This window comes from Lissotriton helveticus, chromosome 1_1, assembly GCF_964261635.1.
Source record: "Lissotriton helveticus chromosome 1_1, aLisHel1.1, whole genome shotgun sequence".
NCBI classification, from domain to species: domain Eukaryota; kingdom Metazoa; phylum Chordata; class Amphibia; order Caudata; family Salamandridae; genus Lissotriton; species Lissotriton helveticus.
Genome location: NC_136057.1, coordinates 70,093,918 through 70,120,276, shown reverse-complemented (window position 1 = coordinate 70,120,276; position 26,359 = coordinate 70,093,918). Strand labels below are relative to the sequence as shown.

At 40.9% G+C, this 26,359-nt stretch overlaps 1 protein-coding gene across 1 annotated transcript; it reads right to left on the bottom strand.

Annotated features, from left to right (window-relative positions):
* Positions 1–23,710: 23,710 nt before the first annotated feature.
* LOC144828357 (uncharacterized) lies at positions 23,711–25,549 on the bottom strand. Its single transcript, XM_078686505.1, has 2 exons — positions 23,939–25,549; positions 23,711–23,780 (listed from the first exon to the last, which is right to left on the bottom strand). Exons 1-2 carry the CDS (start codon positions 25,414–25,416, stop codon positions 23,711–23,713), a joined length of 1,548 nt encoding a protein of 515 aa, XP_078542631.1. The 5' UTR covers positions 25,417–25,549.
* Between the last annotated feature and the right edge of the window lie 810 nt (positions 25,550–26,359).

Here is a 26,359-nt window from a genome sequence, read left to right as displayed (position 1 = left end):
CACAAATAAATTTATAATTTATAATAAAACATTTTTCGAGTCAGTCTTCTTGTAGTATTGCTCGTTCATGTTTTTAATTAAAATGAGAATAAATGTTTTAATGAAGTGTGTTAGAGATTAGGGTCAGAAACATTAATTCCACTATGACCCCCTACACCGCCTGAAAACTACTGTACTGTTCTTAACCCTGAAATATTATTCTCAGGAAATACGTCTATAATGTTGACACACCAATGCACTGCCATCAAGTCACAAACAGCACTCACTACATGATTTCCTACTCTGTTCAGAGACTGTTGCTATGCCTTAATTTTACTTATAAACTGAACCAGTGTTTACATTATTTAGTGGTTATAATTTCTATGTTATAAGTTAGTAGAAGTCTATATTATTTTTTTTCTTTATTCATAACAGATTATAATTTTGAACAGAAAGAAAAATCAACAAGCAGAACAAAAATGAAAAAAGAAAAAAACAAAAACAGACATACTATTCGAAGAGAAAACAATTAGAAGAATTACGTAATCAACAAAGGACGGACAAAAAGAAGAGTGCTCCTGGTAAGACAACCAAGGATTTTATAAAGAAAGTATGTCAAAGGAAAACAAATTTTGGATAATGTGGGAAAGGAAAAACATTTGGGAGTATCTACAAGGAGAAATCAGAGAAAAAAGAAAAATGTTTCCCAACTCTGCGGTGAACAAATGAATAGACAAACTAATCAGTTTGCGGAAATCAGGAAGCGTATGTTTTATAATAGAGTAGTTTCAAATTTATTAAAAAATGTAAGAATTTCTAAAAGGAAATCTGCTTTTTATAAGAAAAAAAGTATATTGAGAATATTGTTGAACGCGCATTTGAGACACAAAAAGTTATTTGTTTTAGTAATTAATAGAATAAATACACTGAAAAAGGAAATCAAAGTTTTAAAAGCTAAGAGTAAATGGAAAAGAGTAATTAATCGGACTAATTTTTGTGATGTTTTTTCTGGAAAATGGATGCATAGTTCAAGTTGTGAGCCATTTTTTAATGAAGAGAGTTACTTTCAAACTAATGATTTGTTGCATGCAGTTGACACCAGTGGTCGAGCATATGAGGTGAAGGACGGTTGTCCTATTGAAAAAGAGAAAATTGTGCCTAGAAATACAGAAGAGGTGATAGCTCATGAAGTTTTAGGGAGACGTCCTAAGGCTCCTGTGTACACTTGGAATTGTAGTAGTATTTGCAGTGTACGACAGGATTCAATTGATTTCTTTTGCAATTTCTTACGTAAGTATGCTAAGAAAAGTCTTAAACAAAAAGTTAAAATGTTGCAAGAATTAGACCCTTGCAGAGTGAGAGAAAAAACAGGTCTGCAAGGGCATTCTGTGGCTTGTCTTTCTAAAAAAGTATGCCAGAGTGTTTTTCACCATTTCAGGATGTTAGCAGTGCATCATACCGAAGTAAGAAAATTAGTGAGAAGGTTGTATTATGCAAAAAGTCCAGCACTTAAGCTCAAACAGTTAAATAGTGCTCTTTTGCATGGATCTGAATTAGATGTTAAGAAGATCTGTGAAGAAATTGAGGTTAATTATTTTGGTCCAGAAGAAGACAGTGCAGAAACTGATTCAGTAATAGAAGGAAATGTGGTAGAAAATGTCCGGAATTTTAATACTGAAAATTTTGAACAGGAAATAACAAAGTTTAAGGTTATTGCAGGTGAAAAACCAAATTTTCCTTGTGTGTGTTGTCGACGCACTCATTACAAAAATCAAACCATGTTAGTTGATTTATATTTAAAAAGTGAAGAGGAAAATAATAGTGAGTTGAAAAAGTTTGCAACTTATTTGTTGGTAGAAAATTGTTTTGATTTGGGTTCTGATCAACGTATTTGTAAATATTGTTATAATCAATTAAGTGATAATAGAATGCCTGCTAGAGCTGTACATAATAATCTTGAGTTGGTGAGTATTCCATCTGAACTGAAGGATTTAAATACCTATGAGACTATTCTGATTCAATGTGTGCATCCATTTCAGGCTATTGTTTGTATGGAGCCTAAAACACGGAAATTAAATCCTTCAAATTTACAAAGAGGATTAAAGGGAAGAGTTGTATATTTGCCTATTGATTTAAAGAAAAACATTGAGACAATTGGTGTTGAAAATGTAGAAGAGGAACCTTTAGTTATTCTAGTTAATGGTGTGCTACAAAGAGTAAGAAAATCTGGCAAGATTTAGTGGATGTTAGAAAAGTCAAAAAGACAACGTTGTATTTGGTCAAAAACAATAAATACTATAAAAATGTATACGTAGGAGATGAAGAAATAAATGAAGAAGAGGATAATGATTTGTCTGCTGGACAAATTGAAAAAGTGAATGTGTCCAGAAGTGAAGAAATTTATGAACATTACAGTGTTCATCCACTGCATTCCAAAGAAGCATTTGGGAATGCTATTGAATTATTTCAGATGAAAAAAGCAGAAGGAACTCCCATTAGTGTATGGGAAGAAAGCTTTGAAGCTCGTTGTTTCCTTAGTTATTTCCAATAGGTCAAGGTGCACGATATGATGACCGACCTATGCAGATTCCTGCTTCTGAATACCGGACAAAAGGATTATATGCAGAAGATCCGAGATTTCGTCAATGTATTCCATATTTGTTTATTTTCTGTTTGAGAGTGATTTATCTGGACTTTCTTATGCAGTAAACCATATACTAAAAAGTGGAGTACAGCTGCAAAATGTTTTAGCAAGGTAGTTTATGGATAAAGTCCAACAGAAAGACACTGTTTTGGATTCTCACCTAATTAATCTAATGGCATGTCAGCGTGGTACTAATGAGTATTGGTACCGTCATCATGGGGATTTAAAATGTATGCTAAGAAACTTAGGAGCACCTACATGGTTTCTAACTCTAAGCTGTGCTGAATATGCTTGGGAAGATTTACTTGAATTTCTTCGAGAGGCAAATGCAAACATCGAAAATATAGAGTACAAGACACCTGGGGAACTGTGCTCTCTGGATCCAGTTAATGTTTGCAGATATTTTAATCATAGATTTGAAGCTATGATGTCTTTTATTACAAACAAAAAAAAAACTCCTCTTGGCGAAGTTCTGGATTTCTTTTGGAGAAAAGAGTATCAAGCGAGAGGTGCTCCTCATATTCATATGCTATTATGGATCAAAGATGCTCCCAATTTTGGAAAAGACTCAGATGACACTGTACTGTCTTTCATTGAAGAATATGCAACATCTGATATACCCAAAAGTACAATTGATAAGGACTTAAGAGGGAAAGTGTTACGATTTCAAAGCCATCGTTGTGGCAAATATTGTCGACGAAAATTCAAATCAAAGGATAAATTCTATACCAAATGTCGTTTTGGATTTCCACGACCAGTAATTTCAAAAGGAAGAGTGAACAATTTGATGTCGTCTTTGCGACATACTGTCACAAGAAGATCACCAAAAAATACGTACAATTTAAGAAGAAATGAAGAGTCAAAATACATAAATGACTATAACCCAGTCATTTTGTCCATGTGGAATGCTAACATGGATATTCAATATGTTTCAGACAACTCTATTGCTGTGGCTCGATATGTAACGTCTTACATCACCAAATCTGAAAAGACGGAACTAAAGGATATGTGGGAAGACATTTCTCATGAAAAGAGCCTAAGTAAGAAATTGTATACCTACAGTTTGAAGATGTCATCTCATCGAGAAATTGGAGCATATGAATGTTGTGATCGATTACCATCAGCAAGTCTTTATGCAAAATCTCGAACAATCATTTGGGTGAGTTTAGGTCTTGCAAGAACAAGAAACCGAGTTTTGAAACCTGTTCAAGAAATTGAATATTTAGCAGAGAAACAACCAAACAGTACACACATTCTGAAGACAAACATGTTGGATACATACTATCCAAATAGAAGTAATCTGCTTGAAAACATTTGTCTGTATGAAATACTACAAAACTACACTTTTAAAAGGAATATTACAGAGGATATTGATAAAGGTGTATATGCTGTGATTAGATGTGAAGGATGTCTGGTAAAACAAAGAAAAGGATATTTGATTAATCACCGAAAACTGAGTGGTGAAACTCCTGACAAAAGAGAATTTTACTATTTAGCTCTTTTGCAACTCTTTAAACCATGGCGTAAAGAAGAGGAACTACTTGGTTACTTTGACAGTTATGAAGATTCATTCAACGCATCTAAAAATAGTATAGAATGTCCTGTTTTTAGTAATTATCTGCAAATGTTGAAGGACGAAATAGAGCAAGAAGCAACAATAGAAGCGGAGATTGCTAGAGACAGTTCTCAAGATAGTAAAAGTTCTGCTTCGTTGAGTCACGATCCACTAGGACAACCAATTATCCAAAATGAAGCAGCCACTGCCATGGATGAGGTGGAAAGAGCAATGGAACAAGTTCAACAGGATGTAATAAACTTAGAAGAATTGGAAAAGCAACTTAATCTTGAGCAAAAACAAATATATGATGAAGTGACACAGCAGATTGAGCATGGTTTTCGTCATGAGAAAAAAGAATGCTCATGTATGTCATTTCAACCTGTCCGACTATATGTGAGTGGAGAAGCTGGAACTGGTAAAAGTTTTCTAATTAAAGGAATTGCCACATATCTACGGCAAAGAACTGAGTCATCACTCTCTTGTGTTGTTACTGCTCCAACTGGGTTGGCAGCACACAACATAAAGGGATTACTTTACATCGTTTATTGATGCTGCCAGTTGAACATGAAAATAAATTACAATACCACAAGCTATCTGGAGAAGCTTGCTGTGAAGTTTCTAGAGTCCTTAAAAAATGAAACTTCTCATTATTGATGAGGTAAGCATGGTATCAAATGTAATGCTTGCCTTTGTGCATTTAAGAATGCAACAGATTCTTAAAACAGAGTATGATGTGTTATTTGGAGGCAAACACATCATAGTTTTTGGAGATCAACTGCAGCTAACTCCTGGAAAAGGACAACCTGTATTTAAAACTGTTACACATGAAGACACCAGAAAGTGCCTGGGAAGTATTGGAAATGTTAATATATGGTCACATTTCAAATATACTGTACTCATTCAAAATATGCGACAGGCAAAGGATGCTAAATATGGAAATATTCTTCAAGATATAAGAATTGGAAAACTAAGTGAACATGCCAAAGAAACTTTACAAACACGATTACTTTCCAATTTGTTTCCAAATGAAAATAATGTGGCAGAGAAAATATATAGTAAAGAGGCAGAAGATAAGTCAGTTATATGCTTGATGCCAACTCTCCAAGAATGTTCAATGTTCAATGAAAAAATGTTGAAGTTAGAAAATGAAGAAATTAAGAAACTGGAAGCTAAAGATAGAATAGAGCATGAAGGAAGTACTATTATTTTGTCAGAAAGGTTAAAGTTAAAATTGGATTCATTAGAGAAATAAATATCTAAAACTGCTGGTTTAGAAAAGAATCTGTATGTATGTTTAAAATGTCGGATTATTTTACGAAGAAATTTACATGTGGAAAGAGGTTTGGTGAATGGAGCAATGGGTAATGTTGTTGGTTTTGTGAATTATCCAAATAGAGATGAGATTGAATTTTTTAAAATCAAATTGGATGGAATTGAAGAGGTACAACAAGTCAGTCGTTGTTCAAATCGATTTTTGCTTGTAAAAGATTTATATGTCTGCCGAAAACAGTTTCCTGTTTGTTTGGCATATGCGGTGACTATTAATAAATCTCAAGGTTTAGGTGTAGATAGTGCTTTGATAAATATTGGAAGTACTGTGTTCAAAGAGGATATGGCCTATGTTGCTTTATCACGTGTTAGAACTTTATCTGGATGGTATCTGATTGATTTTGATGAGACAAAGATTAGTGCAGATCTAAATTGTGTGAAGGAGTATAACAGGTTAAGAAGAGAATATGCTCCAAGTTTACCTCAATATCCTTTAATTGAAAAGTGTGTGGTAGGTCGAAAAAGGAGATATGAGGAAAAATGTACTGAAGTAGTAGAGAAACTAATAAAAATAGATGAACCTGTGATTGGTAGCAAAAAGCAAAAAGTTACTACTGAAGAGATTGTTGGATTTAAATTTGAAAACAGTTCTGGTGTCAACTGCTATGTAAATGTAGTGGTTAATGTTGTTTTCTTTCTTAAAAGTTTACAGCAACAGATTGTTGAAAATCGGGACCAAACATTTTTTTGTTCATTAAATTCTGTGTTTAAGAAATGTAACAGTGATAATAGTCAAATAGCAAATGTTTCTCAACTTCGAAATGTTTTAGACATATGTGCTGGACTAAATCAATTTTCTCAGAATATTCAGCAAGATTGTCAAGAATTTATTATGTATATGCTTACAGTTTTACAAGATGAAGGTGTAGATATTGATAGTCTTTTTGGCCTTTCTTATAAATGGCAACATAACTGCGACAATTGTTCATTTTCAAGTTTTACTGACATACACACTGAAAGATTTATATATTTAACATTACCAGACTGTAAAGCAGTGTCTTTCAAAAATCTAGTTAGAGATGCGCATCAAAACATGGTCTGTTCTCAATGTAACTCAGAAATGTTATCAACATTATTTATCTGAAGATATGGACAGTATGTAAGTTTAATGTTTCAACGATGCAGACCTGATGGAATAAAATTGACAACTTCAATTAAAAATGTTGTGGCTTCTCAACTATCAATTTCTGGAAGAACTTTTGTAACTGTAGCAATTATCTTCCATGATGGTCCTTCAACAACATCAGGACATTACACAGCTTATTTGAAATCTCCAACAGGCTGGACTCACTGTAATGATAGTCAATTGACTTTTAAAAAACTTTTGCCTTTTGACTTACCAAATTCTTATCTGGTGTTTTTGCAACCCAAATTTCAGTAAAATTACTTGGCGTAGGAAGATTACTGCTGTTAAGAAAAGATACTCTGTTGTTCAGAAGTATCGTGCGACTAAGGGTGACCAAATTTAAAAATGAAACTTGTATTTGGCATAGTGATAGTATCAGGTACAGGTTTAAGTAATGTTTCATGGTACAGAACACGTTGGAACGTTTTATTCTAAAGGTCGGGAAAAGAATGGTTAAGAGTACAATTAAGTAATTTGCAAAATAAGGACTTTACTATACTATTTGGCCATGAGGAATAGTATCTGAGAACAAAATGACTACTTCTGATAAATGTAGGTAAAACATGCTTGTACGGAAGTTTATTGAGAGGTATTTAAAAATAAGTCATATTATTTTATCACTTTGTGATTGTTGAAGATGTAGCAACCTTACACAAGAAATTGCGATTTAGAGAAAAACATTTAAGACATGTTTTTTCTCATATTTACATAATGTAATCAAATGTTGTCTGGGTTTTTTAAACACAATCATTTTGATTGTGTTTTTTTCCCGCGCTGTTATATGATGAGTAGTATTGAGCTCACTGTTTATAGTGCAAATCAATATATTCTGAGTACAGCAAAAATAAACCATATAACATATTGTACAAGTTATTTTGTATTTTGTATTCACAAATATTTATTATAACTGATTTGTTTATTCTCTTCCACAGATATTACATTTATAAGGTAAGTACGACTAATAAAAAATACTTTTTCATTAGTTTTTTATTTCTGTTTCTCCCTATACTTCCCTCACTCCCTCTCTCTTACCCTCACTCCCTTCATCACCTCACTTTGTCAGTCCCCTTCTCTCACGGTCACTCCCTTTAACTCATCCACATTTCGTCATTTACCTTTCTTTGCTCCTTCCCTGAGTCCCCTTCTGTCACTGTTTCATTCACTCCCTCTGTCTCTGCACTTTCTCACTCCCCTTATCTCATGCTCACTCGCCTTTATCCACCCTCTATCATCCCTGTTTCCTCAATCTCAATGCCCTTCTCTTACCCAACCTCACCCCTGTTTCCTTACTCTGCTTCCTTCACTTCTCCTCATTCACCATACTTCAATCCATACTTCAGTCCCCTTAGCCTGCTCTATTTCCCTTTGTCCATCCCTTACACTCCTTCCCTGTCTCTACCCCGTTCACCTTCTCTCACTCACTCTTCTTCATTCTATTTCTTTTAGTGCCCTTTCACTGTCCTTAACTCACTCCTCTACCCTTAGTCCTTTTCTTTTACACACTGTTTTTCTCATCTTCCATTACTCATCACACTCTCCTTTCCTCCCTCACCATACTTTCCTTTCCACAGTCATTCCCTCAATCCCTTCCTCTGTTTCACTCAGTCATCTTAGTAATTGATTTATACACTACACATTCAGTCCCTCTCTGTCTCTCCCTTTCTCTTCCTTTGTTTCACTTTCTGTTTCCTGCACTCCTACTTTCTTTTGTTTTATGAAATGTATATTATAACTCTATTTTTTCTTTTATTCCACAGATAGTATATTTTTAAAAGAAATTTACTATTAATTTGTTACTATTTCTAAGGTAAGTATAACAAACAAAAATACTTTTTAATCACTCTCTTACTTCTCTTTGTCTCTTGATCATTGTTAAATCTATCTCTTATTCGCCTTCCTTAACTATTTTTACTTTCCTTTAGTTTCCTTTACTTATTCCCATTAGTTCCCTTTTTTCTTCTTTACAGTCTTTCTGTCATTATTAATACTGTTTTTTCAGCCTCACTCACCTTGTCTAACTACCTTTTTCTCTCTCTGTCCTTTACTTGTCTTTCCTATCTTCTACTATCACTACATTTATCTTGCTTTTTTTTCCATTACTCTTTTCCCCTCACTCTTATACCCCTTCCCTCACTATCACTTCCCTTTACTGAATCTCACTCCTCTTCTCACACTTCATGTTCTCTTCTCTGTACATCACTCCCATTCCTTTTCTTCTTCTCCAATTTCTTCAGTACCCCTCATTTTCTTTTCCTCACTTCATCTGTCCATCTTGCTCCCTAATTTCTTTTTCTCATTCCCTTGTGCTACCTCCTTTTCATTTACTCTCTCTCTCATATTTTGAATATTTGTTTCTCTCTCTTTTATTGTGTGTTACTCAGTCTAACTTCTCTTCCTGTCTGTTTCTCACACCTTTTCTCTTTTGCTCTCTCTTTCCATTACTCTTCCTCACACTCTTTCACTCATTTAATTCCTCAGGGGCAAATTTAGAAGCCCATTGCGCCTCTTTTATACCGCCTGTGCGTCACTTTTCTTATGCAGTGGCAGTGCAAAAGAAGCGCCATAGTGCAGGGAGATGCATCACGTTGTAAAACCCTGCACCACATGAAACCAGTCTCAGGTTTCATGTGGCCATTTCCACGCAGGGGTAGGCGTTCCGTCACAAGAACCCCTTTGAAAAGTGATTCAGTGAAATCGACAAGATTTCACTGAGTCACTTTACCAACACTGATGTGTCAAAACATTGCATCTGTTGAAGCAGGTGTAAAGGTTGACGTAGCACATTACAGATAGAGCAAGTTGGAAAGGTGCTGGAGTTGCGTCCTGCATAGAACAGAATTTTAATACTGTGCAAACTTTCAGCCCTAGATGTGACATGCATCTGTTTATTCCTGTGCCATGGTACACCGCATTGTAAATGCGGTGCATCATGAGTGGTGCAAGGATTAATTTGTGTATCGCATCTTTCCTAGCGCATCTCTGCTATTTTGCAGAGATGTGTTGGATAACATAAATGTGTCCCTCTGTTCCATTCCCTTTCTATGCTTTCCTAAGTCCCTTCATTCTCTTACTCAATTTTTTAATCACTTATTTCCCAATTCTCACTTTCACTTACCTCCCTTTTATCATCCTCAAATCCCCTTCCTTCATCATCTTTCCATTTCTTTTACCTTCACTCCCCTAACCCTACTCTATGTATCTCTCTTTGTCCCTTACTCTCCGTCCATATATCCATCCTCACTCCCCTTCTGTGACTCCTCCACCTTTACTTTCTTTTCCATACTGCTCTTCCCATAATTTTTAATTTCCCTTAACTCACTACCCTACCTTTAGACATCTTGGGGCAGATTTAGAAGCCATTTACACCTCTTTTGCCCCGCCGTTGCATCACTTTTGTGACACGTCGGCGGTGGAAAAGATGCGCTATGGTGCGGGCTATTTACAACATGATGCATCTGGGAGATGCATCACGTTGTAAAGCCCTGCGCCTTAAGGAGGCGTTCTGGTGCAGGGGGGCGTTCCTGCGCAGGAACGCCTGCTAAAAGTGGCTAAGTGAAATCTACAAGATTTCACTCAATCACTTTTAGGCCAATGCTATGTCAAAACCCTGCGCCTGCTTGAAGCAGGCGTAAGGCTTGAAGCAGCATTAGTTGAATGGGCCCCCCAGGAGCATTGCTGGAGCTGCATGGCGCATGCGACGCAACTTCAGCAATGCGACACCTTTACGACACAGATGCGTCACGCATGTGTGCCGTTTTTGCCCCATGGTGCGCCACATTGTAAATGTGGCACATCAGTGGTGGCGCACAGGTGGTTTTGCTTGTTGTAGGTTATTTGGCGCATCCCTGCTAATTTGCAGAGATGCACCATGTAACGTACATCTGTCCCCTAGTTTCAGTCACTCTTTTACTTCACTATCTTCAGTCACTATACTTCCTTTACCTCACTCATTTGCTCAGTCCCTTACTCCATTTTTGTCATTCATTTAATTTAGTCATTTATACACTACACATTCATACAAAAGAAAGATGACACAGTGCGTAACAAATAGAGCTCTTTTTGGAAAAATAAGTTAGTTCTGAAAAGAACTTTTTGTTTTTGTTTTGTTGTTTTATATTTTTTTTTCTTTTTTGAAAGTTTTATATATTTTTTATTTTTCTAACAGGAACAGAAATCTTCAACTGAAACACTGTTCAACAGGAACAAAATAAATCCAAACTTTGAAAAAATGTATCGTCTCTGGGAGCATTGATGTTCATTAATTCTGCGCTCGATCAGAGTGAGGCTCTGCTCCGCGTACACAACAATTTCAAAACATTTGTTGCATCTCATGTGGACTTTGGACAAGAATGGTCTTAGGTCCATCTGTGCAGTGGATGGAGATGCAGGTCGCCCTCCAGATGATGTGCTGGCCACAGCGGGTGGTATTTGTGCGGCCAGAGCTCTTGTTGATGCCTGTGCAAATTGCACAGGGTGCACTTGTCTGACATGCCTTATCATAGTATGAATTGAAAATGAGTACTTTTTTGATGGATTTCTTCTTAAATAGAACAGTGCCACATATAGTACAAGTGACTTTCGGGGCATTCACTTTTTTTAGTCCTTCAGGAAACGTAAAAAATGTCCATATGAAAGATTCCTTCCCTTTTCTTTGAGGAAGCCGATAATCTTCCCCAGAATCAGAAGAAGAATCCTGTCTTGCAGCCATTTCAGAAAATTCTCAGGAAACTTCAAAAAGGCTCCTTCTCCCATGAGAGTAAAACAGATAGTGAGGGAAGTGGGTGGGGTTTTTGAAGATTCTAGAACAGAAACTACTATAAATCAATCAAAAGTGTTGTTTTCGAGTCACATGACATGACGTGCGCGCTCTGGTGCGCGCACGCGGTGGGCGCACCGGTCGCGCACGTCGGTTTAAAATGGCGTTTTACCCGATTTACATAAAAGTTTCAAAACGTGAAAAGGAGGCAACCTAGACACTCCCTGACCCCGTAGAGTTTCTCAGGGGGTCCCAGAAGAATCTCGACGGGCCCAAAACCCCCTTTTTTTGTTGGAAAAATAGCGGGGTGCGCGCACCCGGTCGCGCACGTTGGTTTAAAATGGCGTTTTACCCAATTTACATAACAGTTTCAAAACGTGAAAAGGAGGCAACCTAGACACTCCCTGACCCCCTAGAGTTTCTCAGGGGGTCCCAGAAGAATCTCGACGGGCCAAAATACCCTTTTTCTTTTTTTTTTAAATAGCGGGGTGCGCGCACCCGGTCGCGCACGTCGGTTTAAAATGGCGTTTTACCCGATTTAAATAAAAGTTTCAAAACGTGAAAAGGAGGCAAGGTAGACAGTCCCTGACCCCCCTAGAACTTATCAGGGGGTCCCTAAACAACTCCGATGGGCAAAAAAACCTTTTTAGCGCGCACCTAGCAATTTAATTAAAAAAAAGGTGAAATTATGTGACTCAAAAACAACATTTTTCATTGGTTCATAGTAGTTTCAATAGAATATTCAAAAACCCCACCCATTTCCCTCACTATTTGCTTTATTCTCCTGGAAGAAGAACCCTTTTTGGAGCTGGAAGCAGAAAAAACAACAGAATGGCAGAAAGACAGGGAAGAACATCTTCTTTTCTGACTCCCACATGGAATATCGCCAGCAAGCCAAGAAGGGGAAATCTTCTTTTATTTGGAAGTTTTTTTACTTTTCCTGAGGGACTAAAAAGGGTAAATGCCCCTAAAGTAACGTGTACCCTTTGTGGTACTGTTCTTTCAAGGGGAAACACTGATAAGACATGTAAAAAATCTCCACCCTGTGCAATATGCCCAAGCAGCCACAAGAGCTCTGGCCCAGCAGATTCCAGCAGCTGTGGCCAGCACATCTACAGCTCGACCTCCATCACCAGCAACAGCAGAAATGGACCTTAAGCCATATTTGGCACATGTGCATATGCGATGCAACAAATGTTTTGATGGTATTGTTTTTGGTGAACAGAGCCTGAAAGTAATTGAACGCAGCATTCAGGATCATAAATGATCTGAAAGGAGATATTTTTTTTTATATTTTTCATTTATTTTGTTCTTGTTGAATAGTTTCCAAGTTGCAGTTCCTGACTTTAAAAAAAAATACAAAACTTTAAAAAATGCTAAAAAAAAATATAAAACAACAAAAGAAAAAAAAAGTTCTTTTCAGAACTCATTCAATTTTCTAAAAAGAGTTATATTCCAAATACACTGTGTCATTTATTTTTTAGAATGAAAGCGTACTGCATAAATGAGTGATTGAAATGACTGAGTGAAGGGAAGGAAGGGACTAAGAGAAAGTCTGAGAAAAGGGGAATTTGGTGGGTGACAAAAGAGGAGTCGAAGAGTGAGTGAAAGAAGGGGACTATAGGTAGAGGAGTGAGTTAAGGGGAATGAAAAACTAAGGGAAGGGCAGTAAAGCAAGGAGAAAAAAACCAACTTGCAGTGTTTTGATGTTGTATTTATATTCATTAAAAAAACAAAGATTTACACACATATTTTATTTAGGGGTTAGCATTTAAAAAAACTTTGAAATTCACTATAAAAAACATAGGTTTCACACACGTTATAGTTAGGAATTAGCATTTAAAAAACCTTGCAAATTCACTGAAAAAAACATAGGTTTTACACACGTTATAGTTAGGAATTAGCATTTAAAAAACGTAGCAAATTCATTGAAAAAAACATAGGTTTTTTATCAGTTATAGTTAGCTGGACAATTTACTCATACAAAACCATTGAAAAACCCACGTTATAGTTAGTTGTACTCACTATAACTGGTGCGCCCGCAAAGCACTGCTAATGGAAAGGGGCGACCATTCGGTCCCCCCGAACGTATGGTGGAGTACCACGATCCCCCCGGGAAGCCATTTTGGGGCGGGAGGCGAGTCTCGGCTGGTATGCCCGAAGCGGCGTAGCCGGGGCGCGCCTTTTCCCGCCCTGGAGTGGGTTGTCCTAGACACTGACGCACTCGGCCACGCCCTCGGTGGCGGGCGGGGGCGGGTTGACGCCCGCCCCGAAGACGGATAAAAGAAGCAACAAGCCAAGAAAACATCCTCTCGTTCCTGTGCTCTGAAGCTGCACCTCCCCGCTGCACGTGAGCTCAAGACGGAACGAAGAGCCAATTTTGAGCGTTGTAATCTTTCTTTTTGTCTTACAGATATCCGTCTGGGAATGCCTAAGAAAGTCGGACAGCGGGTCAGTACCGATCAGATGCTCCGCATGCTCATGAAGGAGGTAGCCGATTTGAAGAAGCAGATGGCGGCTACGAACGGGGAGGGAGGACCGAAACGGCCTTTGCCGGGAGTAGTCCCCGGTGGGAGAGGCAAGAGGTCCAGAAAGGGGACGCTTGGGGGTGAAACTCCGGTCCCTGATACCCCACTTGAGGAGCCAACCCCGGTGCCGAAGGGGGGGAATTCGATCCCCGTGGTGGTCACCCCCGTGACCAGGGAGGATATGCCTCCCGAGTTAGCGGCACAATTGGCAGCGTGGTTGGGAAAAGAAAACGAGGGCACCACGGCTGACGACGCCCGGGCAGTAATGAGACAACTGCGGGAATCTAGGGAGGCTGGGAAGACACCAGCTTCTGTTACCCCGCCAGTTATGGCGGCAGAAAATGCAACGGGCCCAGTTTCGGCGGCAAATGCAGCCTCTGGTTCAGGTAAGCGGCCATTGCCGATCGCGGGGGAAGGGTCTGTACCTTCACGAAGGGAGAAGGTGGCTCAGCATGTTCCACTGGAAATTAAGGAAAAGATTTGGGCGAATAAGTATGTTAATATTTTTTCTTTGCTTACCGACCATTACGAGATGGAGCATGTTAAGAGCCAAAAGGAGCTCATGCATCCGAGTGTTTGGCGCGCAAAAATGGCCGCCTTTAAGGTTGACGAAAACATTGGTACTTGGGGCAGAGTGTGGGGCATTTTTACCTCCATCATGGGTGAGCGCAGGCCCGAGTTGCTGACCGAGTTGCCTATTTATCAAGCGCGTATCATGGAGTACTCCGTAGCGTATGGGGGCAATCAGTGGTTCTGCTATGACAATATTTTTAGAAAAGCTAAGGAACATGACCCAGTTTTGACTTGGGATTGTTACGACTCCGTGTCATGGCAAAAAATGGAGAGTACTGGAATGTTAAAAGTACCATTGTCAGGGAGTAGCGGGGGTGAATCTTCCCGCCAATACTCTGGGACACCCTTTCGGACGGGTGCAGGTAGCGAGTACCACTCGAAGACGAGTGGCAACGCAGGTAAAAGGGGAATCTGTTGGAATTTTAACAGAGGTAAATGTACGAGGCCCCAGGGGTCGTGCAAGTTCAGACATGAATGTGGGGGGTGTGGGCAGCCATCCCATCCTGAGTCCATGTGCAGAGCCAAAACGGGTGATAACGGTGGTTAGGGAAGCGCCAAACAGGTCTGAAATAGTCCGAGGGGCGACTTTACCTACTCCGATTGATACCATGGCAATGATTCCTTGGCTCAGTGAATACCCGGATCATGCTTCCGCTGGGGTGTTGCGGAACGGGTTTTCATATGGTTTCCGCATCCCAGTGGGGGATTTTCAGGGTGTAGCTAACTGTACGAATCAACTATCGGTCCTACAGCATTCGGCTGTGGTACAGGCAAAGATTGGGAAGGAGGTGATTCGAGGTCGTGTCGCCGGTCCATTTGACTTGCCACCGGTTGATAACTTTGTTTGTTCCCCTCTAGGGGTGGTCCCCAAGAAGGACCCGGGTGAGTTTCGGCTGATACATAACTTGTCAGCCCCACGTGGTCTTTCCGTGAATGATGCGATAGACCCGGAAGTATGTTCGGTGCGGTACGCATCTTTCGATGAGGCCGTCGCCATGTTGCATCGCCTGGGGCCCGGGGCGCTGATGGCAAAATCAGATATCGAGTCAGCGTTCCGGTTGCTCCCGGTACACCCAGACGATCAGCGTCTCCTTGGTTTTAGGTTTCAGGGTCGCTATTACATGGACAGATGTATGCCAATGGGATGTTCTATATCTTGTGCCTATTTTGAAATGTTCAGTTGTTTTTTGCAATGGGTCTTCACAAAGAAGACGGGTTTTCAACATGTTATGCATTATCTCGATGATTTTTTGTTCTTGGGGGCAACCGGGGATCCAGAATGTGGACAGGCTTTAAATGAATTTTGTGTCTTGATGAACCAATTTGGTGTGCCATTGGCACCAGGTAAGACCGTGGGTCCCTCGACTTCCCTCGAGTTTCTGGGGATCGAGCTCGACTCGGTAGAGGGTTGTTTTCGACTACCAAGAGATAAGGTTTTGAAATTCAGGGCATCCCTTGAAACATGTATCAGTGAGACTAAAGTAAAACTGCATCAATTACAACAAGTGGTGGGCCAGTTGAATTTTGCCCTGAGAGTAATGCCGATGGCCCGCCCCTTTTCCCGCTCGATTGCACAAGCCATGGTCGGCCTGAAGGAGGGTCATCACCGCACGAGGCTCTCGGCAGAGGTTCGCCAGGACATGCGCATTTGGTTGGCATTTCTTGCGGATTTCAATGGTCGAATTGTCTGGATAAAACCGGCGGTGTCCTCTGAGGAGCTGGGGCTGTGGACAGATTCGGCGGGGAGTATAGGTTTTGGCGCCATATTCGGCACACAATGGACGGCTCAAAAATGGCCGTCATGGTGGCATGAGTGCGGATTGACGAGGAACATTGCTTTTCTCGAACTTTTCCCCATTTTGGTGGCCCTGAAAACTTGGCCTGAGGGGTTCCGGGATCAGTCTGTGGTGTTTTGGTCTGACAACATGACCGTGGTAGAGTGTATCAATAGTCAGGCAGCACGTTGCAAATGGATGCTGAGACTGCTTAAAGAAATTGTGTTATTGTGCATGCAGTTGAATGTGCTCTTTAGGGCAAGACATGTCCCGGGGGTATTGAACCAAGCGGCTGATGCGCTTTCTCGTTTCCGTATGCAGGCCTTCTGGGGTTTTCTGCCCGCAGCGGACCCGGTGGCAGCACCCTTTCCCGAAGCTCTCTGGTCTCTCGGTGCCCCGAACTACAAAACCTCGTGGGAGAGAGTTTAGCGCCCAGGACAAGGAAGGCATACGAAGGGGCGTTCCGTTCCTATTGGTCCTTTTTGGGTTCTGCTAGGGGGGAGCTTTGGGGCCAGGAGGAGCTTGTCGTTAAATTTTTGCTGTCTTTACATCAGGCAGGCAAATCAGTAGCTACGGCCCAGAGGCATCGGGCCGCCATTTCCTTTATGGCAAGGGCTCATGGGATCCAGGACCCGACAGCGTCTTTCGTAGTCCAGAAAGCGCTACGGGGGTGGCAACGCCTGGAGGGTCGCAAAGCAGATGAGAGGCGCCCGATAGGTCTGGATAGGTTGGCCCTGTTATTTTCCGTACTCCCGGCAACGTGTTCATCACAGTATGAGACAGTGTTATTCCGAGCCGCTTTTGCGCTAGCATTCCATGGGGCTATGCGGGTAAGCGAACTAGTGGCGAGGAACAAGCGGGATACGATGGGGGGATTGTGCCAAGAGCACGTTCAGGTCAAGGGGGAGACAATGACTGTCTCGTTTGTCAGGTCCAAAACCGATCAGGGTGCGTTTGGGGACTGCATAATCATACAGAGGATTCCCGGGTCCCCCATGTGCCCTGTGGTTTGCGTAGAGGAATATTTAGCGCAGAGAGTGGCATCATGGGGGGGACCTTTTTGAGACACGCTGACACCACCCCACTGACAAGGTTTCAGTTCCAGCGGGTGCTTGCGATGTCGATTTCGGCCGCGGGCTTGAACCCCGGCGAGTTTGGGACCCATTCTTTTCGGATAGGGGCTGCTACAGAGGCTACAGCCAGGGGTCTGAGTGTAGAAGAAGTAAAACGTGTAGGGCGTTGGTCTTCGAACTGTTATAAAAGGTATGTGCGGTTGCACATGTTATGAAGCTGTAATGATGTACTCACGCTTCTTGTTTTGTTTGGTTTTCAGTTGCGCAAGCCTACGAGGCGGGGCGGACTGTGCAGTCGACCCGACACATGGGGACCAGCGGTCAGACATCACCGGCTGGGAAAAAGGAGGTGTGGGTCGTGGGCCACTCATACGTGAGGCGTGCCGCGGACGTATTCAAAGCAGGTGACATGATTCACGTGGCTGGGGAATACGGGTACAGTGTGTCCTTCTACGGAAAGGGCGGGCTCTGTATTGACCAGTTTCAATCCTTTTTCGAGGATTTGTTAGGGCGGACAAGGTCACCGCCGTCTATAATCATAGTTCATCTTGGGGGCAACGATTTGGTGGCCACTGGTAGACGACTTCTTCTTGAGGCAATGCTTTCCACAGTAAGTTGGTTGGCAAGGAGAGTTCCAGGGTGCACAATTGCATGGTCCCACATGATCCCACGAAAAGTGTGGCGGGGGGCTATTTCTGTTTCTGCTCTGAATCATTCAGTAAGGAAAATAAATAACAAAGTGAGTAGATTGTTTCGTTCAAGTACTCTGCATTTTGTCTCGCATGGTTGTATCAGAGGGGACAGTATGTATTTGGGGGACGGTGTTCATTTGTCCCGGGTGGGGAACGAGTTACTCATAGGAGACCTCATAGCTTGGTTAAAAAGTTTATAACATGACCTTTAGGCAGGAGTTGTTGTGGGGGGTCCGGATAGCCGGTCAACTATCCGGCCTGTGGCGGTAAGGTCATGATCGGTGAGCAGTAATTGGAAGATCCCTATGGGGGGGCGTCACCCATTACGGATGGGAGAGCTCGGGGGAGGTGGCCATTGGCCCCTCAACGGGGAGGCGGTCCCGTCTAAGGATAGGCCGCCGGAAGGAAAGGAAAGGTGGTCAAGGCCCCTTCCTGGATAGGAGGGGCTACGGGCCCTCCTGGGGAATTTCCCGGGGCCAGGACATCTGCGACGGCAGATGGGTAAGTTGTGTGGGGTTCGGGAGGGGGTTTACGCTACCTCTTAGACACCTCACACTAGTCCTCGGACGACCGTTAAATGGCGTCGAGTTCATTGGGGCCCCCGTCAAGTCCAAGGGAAATTGGTAGATGCACTTGAGGTACGCCTCTGTGCGGTTGGTCCTCTCACAAGTGAGGGTTGTATTTCTGGTTTAGGGATCTGACACCGGTTACGACCTTGCCGTTGGCCCTTAACGTTAGGATGTACAATTTCAAGTCAAATGTTTTGTAGGATGTTGGATCGGCTAGGAGAATCTTTGTATTAGAGATCTGTTAAGGTTAGCCAAACATCGTAATGTGGAAATGAAATTGTACATAATATGAAACTGTTATTTTAATGTTTTGATTTTGTTTCATATTTTAATAAATACGGCCGGGAGGGTCACTCCCTCCCGCCTTCCAAAAGTTCAGAACCGTTTCGGTTTCCCATCCTTGGGGATTGTGTCGAGAGGGGGTGGCGGGTATCTCAGCCATATGACGTCACATATTACATCACTCATGACATAGTCAGTGACATCCCTCATGACATCACTGATGACATCTCAAATTACATCACTGATGACATCACTGATGACATCATCCTTGTGAAAGAATGGCAGACCCTCTCTCAGTGTAATATAAGCTTTGATACACACATTGAAAAAAGAATCAAAACATTTCAAAACAATGGAGAAACTAATTCCACTTACAACAACCTATTCGGAAGTTGTAAAATATACATACACATTAACTCATTCACCAACATTTCTATATAGTTACTCATACACATACTCAATCATCATAAATACTCATTCATCTATGCATTTTATTACACAACGAAACTCATCCTTAGAGTTACTCACACACATACTCACACAAGCAAATAAATTATAAAACAACCGTACACTTGCTTACACAGCTATACATACACCACTACTCTTACTTCTACAGAAACGTACACATACTTTTTCATTAAAACAATCACTTATAGGAACAAAAACGTATTTATACAGAAACTCTTACAATCTATTGAACTATCCGCTCTGTCTCCCGCTTCTTCTCTCCCCAGGCACTTAAGATCATCATAGCCGCCCTGGTAATCTCACGATTGGACTACGCCAACGCCCTCTATCATGGCATTCCAGCATATAGCCTGCGTAGACTCCAAACCATCCAGAACCAGGCGGCCAGGCTGATATACGGCCTTCCGCGCTATCACCACTCCACCCCCCTTCTAAAAGAGCTTCACTGGCTCCCTGTGAAACAACGCTCCCTTTTCAAGATCGGATGCATGGTTTTTCAGGCCCGCCAGGGCACTGCCCCCGCTTTCATCGCCTCACTAATTAAACCCTATGTCCCCGCCAGAAATCTCCGGTCTTCCTCCAAGTCCCTTCTCCAGATCCCTCGCTTCTCACGCAAAAAGTGGGGCGGTTCTAACTTCTCAACTCTGGCTCCTACTTTCTGGAACTCACTTCCAGACAATCTTCGTTCCGCAACTCAGTATCTCTCCTTCCGTAGAGACCTGAAAACTTTCCTTTTCAGCCAGGCTTTCCCCGCCTAATACTCACTCCACCCTTCCATGGTCTTTCCCCCTCAGTTCTGAACCTCCAGCGCCAAGAAACCGCAAGGTGTACGCCGCGCTCTACAAGTGTTTTAAATTAGAAATTATCTCTCACTCTCACACATACTTACCTATATGCATCAATTTTTACTTATACAAATTTAAAACATATGTAGTTACTCATAAAGAAATGATTCAGACAGTCATTCACTTACTAACACACCCATACACACACTCATCCACCCATACAGTCCTGCACACATGCTGTCTTCAAAACATATACAAACAGTAAGCCACTCCTTCATTCATATATGCACAAAGTAATACCCCCCACCAAACTTAACAGACACTCTTACTAATACTCAAAAAACTAACTAATATCCCATATAGACAATCATGTAGCTACTCACCAACCCAAGCATCCGTCTATAGATAAAGGGAGACAGTGATACAGATATTTACAACTTTAAACAATAATTGCTAATACATGTATTTAGTAACATACACTTAATAAGTCAGTTATACAATCAATGGAAAAAACCCCATCCATTTAAATACTTATTTAACCGTTTGTTCTTCCCTCAATGTTTAGGTATATATATATATAAAAAAAAATCAGAAAGACACACATTCACTGGATGATGTCATCAGTGATGTCATTTGAGATGTCATCAGTGATGTCATGAGTGATGTCACTGACTATGTCATGAGTGATGTAATATGTGACATCATTAGCAGTGCTTTGCGGGTGCGCCAGTTATAGTGAGTACAACTAACCATAACGTGGGAATTTCAATGGTTTTGTATGAGTAAATTGTCCAGCTAACTATAACTGATATAAAACCTATGGGTTTTTTCAATGAATTTGCTATGTTTTTTTAATTGCTAATTCCTAACTATAACGTGTGTAAAACCTATGGTTTTTTCAGTGAATATATAATATGTATATATATGTATATATATATATGTGTGTGAGAGAGAATATTTATAGTTATGCACCTGTAGGACTATGGAATTACTAACCTGCAGACTAGGCAAAAAAATTCCCTTTTAAAGGTAACATGTGGCAACAGCTTAAGCAGGTCCTACTCAGTGTGCCAGTAGAGTAGCTCCATAGATTGCCTTTGCTAGACTTTTAGCACTGTACGTACCTATAGGGGCTCAGAAGAACTGCCTTGAATATTATGAGAAAAAAGGTAATCGCTGAGTTAGACTGAGACATAGTTAGAGCAACGTTATGGATATTACCTTTGCAGGAGCGTTTAAAAAAATCAAAACCTCAAATACGAATAACTAATCTCAAATACCCATAACTTTATAACTGCTGACGCTTCACCCTTACATGGTGCTTGTAGTGTTATAACAAACTCTTTGTACTAGCCTACTCCATTCCACAATAATTCCTATCAATAATTTTGCTATCATGCACTGAATCTGTTTTATGACCACTTAGGATTTGGTTTAATGATCCTCTGTAAATAAGAAACTCATAACAAATATTTATACAATTAATCTAACCGCAAATCGTTTACATAGTCAGCGATTGGCCAAGATCCAGCTCGATGATAAACACCTCTGTGAAGTGCCACTATGATGGCTTCATTTACGGATGCATGCCATGGTGAACATAAGCATCACTTCTTCCGCGTCAGGGCTTGGGCGGTAAATGCCGTGCACTGCAAGCATTAACCCTGAGAGCCACAGCTCTCATTCCGATTTGTTCACTTATTCCGCGTCAGGGCTTTGGTCGTAAAAGTTGTCCAATGCAAGGATAACCCTGAGAGTCACAGCTCACATTCTGCTACTTTTACTTCTTCCGTGTCAGGACTTGGGTGGTAAATGTCGTGCACTGCAAGCAGTAACGGGGAGAGTCGCAGCTCCCATTCTGCTCCTCTCACTTCTTCTGCATCGGGGTTTGGGTGGTAATTGTTGTGCACTGCAAGAATTAACCCTGAGAGTAACAGATCCCATTCTGTTCCTTTCACTTCTTCCGCATCAGGGCTTGGGTGGTAAATGTCCTGCACTGCAAGCATTAACCCTGAGAGTAACAGCTCACATTCTGCTCCTTTCCCTTCTTCCGGGTCAGGGCTTGGGTGGTAAATGTTATACACGGCAAGAATTAACCCTAAGAGCTACCGCTCACATTCTGCTCCTTTCACTTCTCTGCTTCTGAACACTGTTTTCTGACCACTTTCACTGAGTCATCACTGTTGTATGAAATGACCAAACACTACAATCAGCTGTGAATATTCTGAGGTGTGCTTATTAAATTAGTTCTTCCTGCAGGGACTCAGTCAGAGTGTGTTGAGTGTATAGGTTTTAGCACTAATCCTTCCAGTTACCTGAAAATACCCTTCTTAGCCCAAACATAGTTCCCAGTGCTGCTTTTACAGGTAGCATGAACAGGAACCATTGGATGTTTTTCTTTTTAACTCTACTTCATCAAATAAAAACCACAAGTGTTTCTTTTCTTTTATGCCACATTGTGCTAGTCTCCCAGTGGATTTCCTAGTAAATCATGTTGTTTTGCTGTGTGCTCAAAAGTGAGCAATCACTGGGAACAGACAGTTTTATAATGTTACAAATATCATTATTTGTTTTTCTTCTTTCCTTTTAGTTGAGTCTTCCTTCAGCAGGAATTTGAATAGTCCTCATAATTATAATTCTCTTTTTTCTGTAATTCCTTCATCTCACAATAACTGCAATGTTCTGCTCCTGACTATGTCCTTAGATGGATCACAATTATTGTTAATTTAATAAAGTACTTTCAGGATTCACTGCATTTCTAGGATTATTTCTAAGTAAGTTAAATGAAGGTATGTGTTCACGGAGGCCTGTGTAGCATCGAAAATTGACAAAAGCTCTTCACACTTTCGGTGCACTTGTAAGGTTTTCCCCTTGAGTTTTCGCTGATGACTCTGGAGACCTGATATTTGACAAAATCTGTTAAGACATTTATTGCAATATCATTTTTCCTCTGTGTGTGTTTGTTGATGTATTCGTAGGTTTAGTAGCTGACAGAAGATATTCACACATTCACAGCAACTGAAAGGCTTTTCCTCTGTGTGTGTTAACTGATGAATTCTTAATGTGGAAGATGCACTTAAGGTTTTCCTACATTCACTACAGTTGTATGGTTTTAACCCAGTGTGTGTACGCTGATGTCTATATAGACTTGATAATTGACTAAAGCTCTTCACACATTCACTGCACTTGAATGGCTTTTGTCCTGTGTGTGTTCGATGATGGGTGTGTAGGATTGATAATTGACTAAAGCTTTTCACACATGCAGTGCATTTAAATGGTTTTTCCCCTTCTGAGGTCGCTGATGATTCCTTAATGCAGAGGAGTCAGTAAAACTACTGCCACATTCATTGCAATGGTATGGTTTTTATCCCGTTTGTGTTCGCTGATGTCTTTGTAGGTCTGATAATTGACTAAAGCTATTCATGCATTCACTGCACTTAAATGGCTTTTTCCCTTTGTGAGTTAGCTGATTAATCCTTAATGCTGAGGACTCTATAAAACTCCTGCCACAGTCACTACAAAAATATGTTTTGCCCCATTATGTGTTCGCTGATGTCTTTGTAGGTTTGATAATCAACTTAAGCTCTTCACACATTCACTGCCCTTGAATGGTTTTTCTCCTGTGTGTGTTCGCTGATGAATCCTGAGATTTGAGGAATCACTAAATCTACTTCCACAATCATTTCTCTTAAATGGTTTTTCCCCTGTGTGTGTTTGCTGATGGCTTTGTAGGTTTAATAATAGCCTAAAACGACTTCCATATTCACTGTTCTTGTGTTTTTTCCCTTGTGATTTTTTTGCTGATGTCTTCGGAGATTTGATACTTGACTAAAGCTCTTCCCACATTCATTACACTTGAATGGTTTTTCCCCTGTGTGTGTTCGTTGATGAGCCGTGAGATTTGAGGAATCACTAAATCTACTTCCACATTTACTGCAATTGTATGGTTTTTCCCCAGTGTGTATTCGCTGATGTTTTTGGAGGTCTGCTAACCGACTGAAGCTCTTCACACATTCACCGCAATGGTATGGTTTCTCCCCTGTGTGTGTTCGCTGATGTCTTCGGAGGTCTGCTAACTGACTGAAGCTCTTCACACATTCATTGCAATGGTATGGCTTTTCCCCTGTGTGTGTTCGCTGATGTGTTTGGAGGTGTGAAAACCGACTGAAGCTTTTCACACATTCACTGCAATGGTATGGTTTTTCCCCTGTGTGTGTTCGCTGATGTCGTCGGAGGTCTTCTAACTGACTGAAGCTCTTCACACATTCATTGCAATGGTATGGCTTTTCCCCTGTGTGTATTCGCTGATGTCTTCGGAGGTCTGCTAACTGACTGAATCTCTTCACACATTCATTGCAATGGTATGGCTTTTCCCCTGTGTGTGTTCGCTGATGTGTTTGGAGGAGTGATAACCGACTGAAGCTCTTCACACATTCACCACAATGGTATGGTTTTTCCCCTGTGTGTGTTCGCTGATGTCTTCGGAGGTCTGTTAACCGACTGAAGCTCTTCACGCATTCACTGCAATGGTATGGTTTTTCCCCTGTGTGTGTTCGCTGATGTGTTTGGAGGAGTGATAACCGACTGAAGCTCTTCACACATTCACCACAATGGTATGGTTTTTCGCCTGTGTGTGTTCGCTGATGTCTTCGGAGGTCTGTTAACCAACTGAAGCTCTTCACACATTCACTACAATGGTATGGTTTTTCCCCTGTGTGTGTTCGCTGATGTGTTTGGAGAAGTGATAACCAACTGAAGCTCTTCACACATTCACTGCAATGGTATGGTTTTTCCCCTGTGTGTGTTCGCTGATGTCTTCGGAGGTCTGTTAACCGACGGAAGCTCTTCACACATTCACTGCAATCGTATGGTTTTTCCCCTGTATGTGTTTTCTGATGTATTTGGAGATTTGATAATTGACTGAAGCTATTTACACATTCAGTGCATTGGTATGGCTTTTCCCCTGTGTGTGTTCGCTGATGTCTATGTAGGATTGATGATTGACTAAAGCTCTTCACACATTCAGTGCAATGGTATGGTTTTTCCCCTGTGTGTGTTCGCTGATGATCTTTTAGGATTACTAACTGATTAAAGTTCTTCACACATTCAGTGCAATTGCACGATTTTTCTCCTGTGTGTGTTTGCTGATGGTGCTTTAGTAGTGATGACAAACTAAAGCTCTCGCTGCATGTGTATGATTCTTTTTTCTTGCTTAGTGTTTTTGGGATGGATATATATTTGTCTACATCACATGACCGTGTTTCCTGAAGGGCCAACATGGTTGATAAGCTACTTGCGTTATTCTCACATTCCCTGTATGTCTGTGGTGTTTTGGATGCTTGATTTCTGATTGAACAATAAAATACAAGACTCACTAAATACCTATCGCATTCATAGTAAAAGTAAGGCGCCTTTCTGGGTGATTGCGTCCTTACATTGGATGGCGGCTTTGCGTGCTTGTGGGTAAAGATTTGTCTTCCTTCTGGTCGGTGCAAATTGGGACAATACTTTGTGCTTTAGAGAGCAGAACCCCTCTTTTCTTTAGCCTTCAGTTGTTTGGTTCCACTTCGTTGTGCTTCTCCCTGGTTCCTGTGGCTTGGCTAGAAAGAGTTAACAATACACTGAGAGCACTGTAATGCAACTTGTAATGTTTACAGCTACTCCGAAGAGTGTCCCTGGGCCGAGAACAGGTCTGAAGAGAAAGTAAATCTGGTTGTTTCAAACATGGACAGATAGCCAGGTTTTCAATCTTTTTTTAAACATTGTCATGCTACTAACAGCGCAAAGCTCAAGAGGGAGTTTTTCCAAGCTATGGATTCCAAATAGACACAAGACCTTCCTCCAACTTTCATACCGACCTCATGATCGAAACAGGTGTTGGACGCTTGTTTATACAGCAGGTGGTTTGTCAGTGTTGTTGCCCTAATTCTGTAGAGGGCATTTCTTCTTCTTGTGGCGTGGAAGAGTAGAGCTCAAACTTGTATTCACTGAATTGCCTTTGACTGTTTCTTCCTGGATCTGTCCTCTGTCTCTGATTTCACTGATATTTTCTGAGCTCCTTATTTTTGACTATTTTTGCTGATTTGCTGTGTTATCTTCATTATTCATAATCAATCCGGCCATTTAGGCTTATTTTCTGTTGGATGTAAAGAAATTAAAAATTACTAAATGCAAATGTAATGGAATGTGAATACACAATATTTATCTGGGCGTAGAAGAAAG

Coding starts and splice junctions, on each gene's coding strand:
- LOC144828357 (XM_078686505.1), bottom strand. CDS start 25,416: ATGTTGGCCCTTCAGGAAACACGGTCATGTGATGTAGACAAATATATA. Junction 23,781..23,938: donor TCAAATCTCCGAAGACATCA/GCAAAAAAATCA, acceptor CTCAAATCTCAG/GATTCATCAGCGAACACACA.